At 45.5% G+C, this 7,581-nt stretch overlaps 1 protein-coding gene across 1 annotated transcript in view; it reads right to left on the reverse strand.

The window, feature by feature from the left end:
* BRINP1 (BMP/retinoic acid inducible neural specific 1) overlaps positions 1-7,581 on the reverse strand; it is a 168,198-nt gene that overhangs the window by 53,713 nt on the left and 106,904 nt on the right. Inside the window, exon 4 of the mRNA XM_081803483.1 lies at positions 1,124-1,293. Coding sequence (XP_081659609.1) covers positions 1,124-1,293 — 170 coding nt within the window. The remainder of the gene's footprint in view (positions 1-1,123; positions 1,294-7,581) is intronic.

Here is a 7,581-nt window from a genome sequence, read left to right on the forward strand (position 1 = left end):
GGAGTAGAATGCAGGTATAATCGGGTTTCAGAAAATGTGAGATGCAAAATATCTGCACTGAAACCGTGAGAAAAACTAATCCTTTATATCAAAAATTCCTCCCTAGTTCTCTTTAGAAAGGTAATCCCTGAATTTATTGCACTTAAAATAGAACCTTTTTTTTTTTTAAGTGTCTGTGCTCCGAGGCACTGAATTACAAGTCTAGAGCTGCTCTATTCAATGTGGCTATTTAAATGAAAATTAATTAAGATAAAACAAACTTATAAACTTAGGTCCTCGGTAGCCACATTTCAAGTGCTCCATAAGCCCATGTGACTAATGGCTACTGCCTTGGCCACAGATATAGGGCACCCTCCACCATCTGGGAAGGGTATTATATTGGATAGTGTTGGTGCTGAGGGGTATGGGTCAGCACATGACTGCCCTTTTTTGTAAATAAAACTTTTATTGGCACATAGTCACGCCCACTTGTTTGCATATTGTCCGTGGCTGATTTTTGTGGTACAGCTGTAGAGTTGCATTGTGGCAACCTCAACCATATGACCTGCAAAGCCTGAAATTTTTATTATCTGGCCTTTACAGAAATAGCTGACCCCTGGTCCAGTGAGTAGAATTCTAGTCCCTGTTAGGGTACTCCAGCTGTCTAACCCTGAACAAAAAAGTCTTTAGCTCTTGGACCTCAGTTTTCCCATCTGTAAAATGGGGGGCGGTGAATAATGGGATGGAAAACACAAGTGTTTAACAAATTACTGATCTGGGCATCAGCAATCTGCCTCTTGCCAGCTCTAGGTCCTTGTAAAAATCATTTACCCGCTGTAGCCTCAGGTTTTTTTTGACCTAGAAAGGGAACCTAAAAATCAATGAGAAGATTGTTGATAATTACGCCATGACCGTAGCCAGGGCTGCCCCAGCAAATCAGTACATGTGGTCACCCTAAGGGCAGTGCTCATGATCTTATAGGGCCTTTGACCACATCAGTCAGAGTGGCTGGCAGGGGGTACTGTTAGTGTTAGCTTCATGGGTATGAAGCCAGGACTGCATCTGCCCATCGGCCATCAGAATACCTGACACGTGCAGTATTGTTGTCTTCAGAATCATCCACCCAATCCGCCCTCAAGCCTACCTTGATTGCTCCAGTTGATATCTGGATCTCATGGAGCCTCCTCATGGTGCCATCACGGTCGACAAAGTAGGATGACGCAAGTTGGTGCAGAGCTTCAACACTTTGAGTGGCATTCCCTGACTTCCTGTCGAGGCGACTTTTGTCCATGTACATGGTCAAGGCCTCCTCCCCTGCATGGAAAAGGAAAGAAGTTCAGGGAGCCTATCGAGCTTTGGGGTGGGAGGAAAGGCTCCAGAGCCTGACTGCTGACAATAGCCTTGACCTTCCCACTACTTTTGCCCAAATTCCCTTCTGCCTCTGAAAATCAAGAGCATGGTGAAAGAGAAATAGTCCAGAAGTGGCTTTACGCACCAAGCTCTAGGAGGACAAGGATCATGGGAAGACTCTCAGTTGTCAAGTCCAACCTCTACCAGTCCACCATATAGTTCTCACCAGCATCCTCTCCTTGAGACTCAGTCTCTCCTTCTGTAAAATGATGGATTTGTCCTAGACACTCCTTTCCTCCTCCTGTTGTCTCCGCCTCATCCAGTTTCCCCCCCACTCACCCCGTTTCCTATTCTCTCCTTCCTTCCTCTTTCCCTTTCTCTCCTTCTCCTGCTGTTGCCCTCTCCTAGACAGACAGATGAATGGACAGATGAATGGATGGATGGCTAAAGAGGCAGATAGATATGAGAGAGAGAGAGAGAGAGAGATGAGACATTCTTTAAAGACAGATACGGATAGACAGGGAAAACTGGGTGACTGAAAAAGGGAAAAAACTAAATTGTGGGATGAGAGAAGTCAGACACCGTCCACATGACCAGTACCCTATCCCTTGCCCAAAGCCCAGTGCCTGGCATATAGTAGATAGTAAATACTTAATACATCAATGTTTTTTAGTTCAATCAATAAATATTCTCATTACCTACATGAACCAGGCACTGTGGTTCTGTGAGCACAATGCACAGACAGGAAGCTGCGTCTGGGGGTGGGGAGGGAAGGTGGCAAGAAAGTCAGGTATAGGGAGGGAGATTAGAGAGGAAGAAGGAGAGTGTGGGGTGGAGAAAAAGAGAGCGAGAGGTGAATGCACAGACTCACATATTTTATTCCATTAAGTTTTCTTTCATAACAGGTACATAGATTACTAACAGTACTAACTTCTGGTCCCTTTCATTTGGGATAACAAGATGTTTCATCAGAACTTCAGAAAGGGAAGTCCAGAAATGCCTACTAAACAGATGTGATCATTACACGTCATCTGGTTTCACCTTCTATTAACTGTGAACTTGGGGATGTTTCTTAACCTCTCTGTTCTTCAGTCTATTCATTAACAAAATTAGGGGAAGAATGGCACCTACTCCATAGAGTGATTCAGAAGAATAAATTAATGAATACTTGTCAAGTCCCTACAGCAGGGTCCGGGTAGCGTCGTCATCAAACTCATTTCGAGTCGTAGTAAAAAGCAGTCTCTGGAGCAGGACTGCCTGGTCTGCACCAGCTGTATGAAGAGTCACTCACCCTCCCCACGCTTCCGTTTCTCCAGGTGCAAAACTGGGGGCAGGGCTGTCCTGGGATTACATTAGCCTACTGCAGAAAGTACCTGAACCCAGCCTGCCACATACATGGGAGTGTTAATGACCATTACTTGACTACTGTAAAGTATCAGTTGTATGAGATTTATCCTTCTATCTACTCAACCCAAGAAAATAGGATAGTCAGAAAACAACGTTGTCAATACTGTCTGATGGCAAAAATCTGATCCCTAAGATCACCAAAATGTCTTTAGAATACTAATTGCTTTTCGAGTTGAAGAGAACAAAAAAAAAACAATTTGCTTTCGGGAGGATAGTGGTTATCCTAGGCAGGGCGCACAGCCCTGACCCACAGACTAATTCCTGTGCCTCAGATCCCTCCATGACTGCTTCTAGAACTCAGTTCCATTGCTGTTCAGTTTAACACATGCAACCTCCAGTCTGTCTGTTCACTGCCATGTCCCTCCATGAGTTCCAGCCAAACCATTCTTTCCAGCTCCATGATTTATTCTTGCTGATTTTCCTCCCCTGGACAATCTTCAAACGCTTCTCTCTGCTTAGAATGCCATTCTGGGAGCGCCGGGGTGGCTCAGTTGGTTAAGCGTCTGCCTTCGGCTCAAGTCATGATCCCAGAATCCTGGGATAGAGCCCCACATAGGGCTCCCTGCTCAGCGGGGAGTCTGCTTCTCCCTCTCCCTCTGCCTGCTACTCTGCCTACTTGTGCTCTCTATCTCTCTGTCAAATAAATAAAATCTTTAAAAAAAAAAAAAAAGAATGCCATTCTGTTCCTCTCCTATCTGACCGCTGAATTCCTATCCAGCTTTTGTCTCTTTCTCTTACCCTTCCTCCTCTGTCCTTGACCTGGCATACTCCTATACGCTCCTCAGAACCCAGTGAGCCATCATCTTTCTGGCAAGCTTGCCCAACCGTACCCTCACCCTGAGAGAGATGTAATCACCTTCCCTCTATGACTCTCTACCTTGTCCATTCAATTTAGCTCAGCATGCATGTGTTGAGGAGTTTGGCGGGCACTGGGGTGACAAATGGATAACATACTGTCCCTGTTTCAGAGTCACTGAGCGACTACAAGTATGCTGTAGTCAAGTGTGGCTCTCGGGCACTTGAAATGTGGCTAGCCTAAATGGAGACGCACTGTAGGTGTAAACTACACAGTAGATTTCCAACATCTGAAAACATTAAAAATTGTATAAAATACTTCAATAAAAGTTTATCCTGTTGATTACACATGGAAAAGCTAATGTTTGGAATATATTATGTTAAATAAAATGTATTGTTAACATTGATTCTCCCCTTTTTCTTTTTACTTTTAAAGACGTGGTTGTGAGAAAAATCTAAAACGGCATATGCGGCTCACTTATATTGCTAGTGGACAATGCTGGTGCAGGGAGACAGAGATGTGAGGGGAGCATTTCCGTATACTAGACGGATAGCAAAGGGAGAAGGATACAGAGAGTGGAACGTAGCCCAGAAAGAAGGGTGCCTGCATCCGTGCTAGGAAGGTGGACTACAAGACGCTGATGCTCTGGTCCCTCCAGCTGCATACCCCGTCACTCTCCCCAGGTATGCTCCATCCTGCACAAGTGCACCCTATTTTCTCATGGGGGGGACTCTTGTTTTCTTTCTTTCTTTTTCCCCTTCCTGACTAACTTCTACTCTTCAGATGTCACCTAAGACAACACCTCCTCTGGGAAGCCTTCCCAGAACTCCCCACTCTTAAACTAGAGCAAGAGCTCTAACCACGTGCTCCCTGTCTCTTTCATTTCTGCAGTGCATCACTTCCCACATTTCCTGGTGACTTCTTGCTTAATAGCCTGGCTCCCTCGCTAGAGGAGAATCGCTGTGAGGGCAGGGAGGAGGTAAGAGGCCTCCCTCATTCCACTGATCCGAGTATTTGTGGATGAATGAATATATATGGAAGTCAACCGAATCTACAATGTTGATTGAGTGACACATCTGCTTCAAGCACTAGACTGAAATCTCCCCATGAGAAGATTCATCACCATCAAAATTAACTTTTGGGTCCCACATGCCTAGATATGAGTTCAGAGTAAGACACTCATGTTTGCACTTTCCCATGAAGTTTCACTGGTAATGCAGGAGGACATGATCTTCCGTCCTTCAGAATCCACAGTGACCTGAATAGATTTGGCTTAGAAAGGACTCCATGTACAATTAGACAAGGAATTCCAGGAGGGTGGGTGATGGCCTGGTGGAGCAAGGACTCTATGGATTTTGTACTGTTCCAACGCTTCACCTAGATCAGAAGAAGAAGAGATGTTCAGTTATTGTGGGATGGATGAATGGATGGATGGATGGATGGGTGGGTGGATGGATGACTGAATGGCTAGCGGAGAGGTAAATGATTTGATATGTGAATATGTTAGAAGTTAGAGCCAGGAGGCAGAGGAAACAAATAATCCAAGTGTCAGTGCAGGCTCTCCATGGGGCCTGCGGAAGAGAAGGTGGAAGAGGCACAGCTCCCTTCGGACTGAAAACTGGCAGAAGCAAGCCTTAGATCAAGAGGGGTTAATGGGCTTCTTGCTGCATTATTAAGACTTAATTTCTTGTTTATTAAGAGAATGTTCTGTTGGGGCGCCTGGGTGGCTCAGTTGGTTGAGGGACTGCCTTCGGCTCAGGTCATGATCCTGGAGTCCCGGGATCAAGTCCCACATTGGGCTCCCTGCTCAGCGGGGGGTCTGCTTCTCCCTCTGACCCTCTTCCCTCTCATGTGCTCTCTCTCAAATAAATAAATAAAATCTTTAAAAAAAAAAAAAACAGAATGTTCTGTTTAGAGTTGCTTTCCCATTTGGGCATTCCTGCAAATTGCCTCTTCACCCCACATAGGCCTTTCCTCCATCTCTCTGTCCTCCAGGGGATTCGCATCTCTCTCTGCACCACTTCTTTCAGAGGGGAACAAAGTGGGACTCAGACACATAGGGGATGGGGATGAGGCGGCAGCAGATCATTGGACCTTGTGAGTGTAGAGGGGATACTGCTCCTGGGTAAGGGAGGGGGAGGTCTGGATTTGGGGTCCCCTGGGGCATCCCTCCCCCCCCCTTCTGAGTTCCTGTGACTTTATTCTCAGCCTTTGTCTTAGCCCAGGGGAGCTTTCCCAAAATGCAGGGTGGGGAATAATGAATATACACAAAAACGTACACACAAGCACAAAAACATAAGCCCTCGTGCATAAACAGACATTCACGTAATTTACATGCATTCACATACATGTGCAACCTCACACGTGCATCCTATCCATACGCAGGAGTCCCACGTGTATACACGAGTGCGCTGCAGATGTATGTATGTCTGCATCCAGATTAACTCACATCTGGGTCTGGGGAGGCATCTGCGCACATCTGTCTGCAGAGGTAGGCATGCAGTCCCATGCAGGCCAACTTAATCATACGTATCACACAGACACCCAGGCTCCAAGGTGTTTCCTTCGGAGGGATGGAGGAAACTGCTATCCCCGTATTCCTGTGTATCATTCTAGACCCCCAGTTCTCCCCCTTACCACCTCCCATGAGAAACATCATTCATATCAAGTCCATTAGGAGTTCAATCAGTTTCACCAAAAACTTGAGGAGCCCATGGAGTGGGCATGTGTCGGCCCTCCTGCGAGCTGCACTTCTTCTTTCTCACTGCCTTTCCTTCCTCTTCTCTCTCCCTCAGGAGCCAAATACATGCATTAACTTGTCCTCCATGTGACAGTTTAGGATCATCTTTTGTTGTTTGAGCCTGACCTTAGGAACTCACCTGACACCTTGAGCAGCTTATCAGAGCATTTCTTCCAAATGAACATGGTGTTCTTTGTAGGAAAAATTACAGAGAATAACATGTTCTGCACCTCCTTGTATTTAGGCAGGAAAACGGGTATCCAGGTGGGAAAGTGAATTTCTCAATGTCTCCTATTCACCTAGTGAGTGGTAGCAATGGGCTCGAATCCCAAATCCTCAAGCTCCTCAGCCCCACGAAATTACAATAATTATACTAAGAATAATGAAACACCACCAACGAGAGCGACAATCAGTTTGGTGCCCAACACTGTGCTCAGCACGTTTAATGCCACATTTTATTTAATTGTCATAATATGCACGTCTATATATACAAGAGGAAACCAAGGCTTAGGAAACCAAGGTCCTAACTGGCGTGGACCAGGAGATAGGACTGGAACTAAGGCAGGTGAACTCCAGAGCCTGCCCTTCCATTCACTGCAACTGACCCCATCCATCCCCTCCCCTTGCACGAGGCTCTCAAGAAACATTTTTCCATGAATGAGTGAAATCGTGATGGAAGAAGGACCCCATGTAGGGTCTGTCTGGCACATTGGTGTTCAGTGAACAGTAAATCTCTTCCCCTTCCTGCTCCCTACTCCTCCACCTTGAGGACTGAGGGAACATTTAGGGCCTGCTGTCCAACACTGGAACTCAATCCAAAGCTCTGCATATTTTAAAATGTTGTGCTGTAAAAACAGAAGAGGAACAAGGCTCTGTGAATAATTCACCACTTCGCCTTGGAGAAATTAAAAATATATTTCACAGCCAAAGAAAGAGCTTTGTCATTTGGGATTTCCAGGGACTCGGATGGAATGCAGCTTCTAATTGAAGAACGGAATTGGTCGCAATATATTTTTCTTTCTTTTTTTTTTTATTCAAGTGAAATGGGAGGTGGAGAAGTTCAAAGAAAAAGGGGTACAGGTGAATGAAACGCTCAACGTGGAAATGATTTCGTCTTCACTTTACAACAGAATAGAATGAGTACTGCATGGTTTAACGTTCAAAGTCCTACTTAACTTAGTATTTGACTAGCAACAGGTGACAAATACACAATGGTTGGTTGATTTTGGAGTGGTTGGGGCGGGGGGAGTGAATGAATTGGTTAAAGAAATACTGATGTTGGGCGCCTGGGTGGCTCAGTTGGTTAAGC

This window comes from Leptonychotes weddellii, chromosome 14, assembly GCF_054177405.1.
Source record: "Leptonychotes weddellii isolate Sample4059 chromosome 14, ASM5417740v2, whole genome shotgun sequence".
Lineage (NCBI taxonomy): Eukaryota > Metazoa > Chordata > Mammalia > Carnivora > Phocidae > Leptonychotes > Leptonychotes weddellii.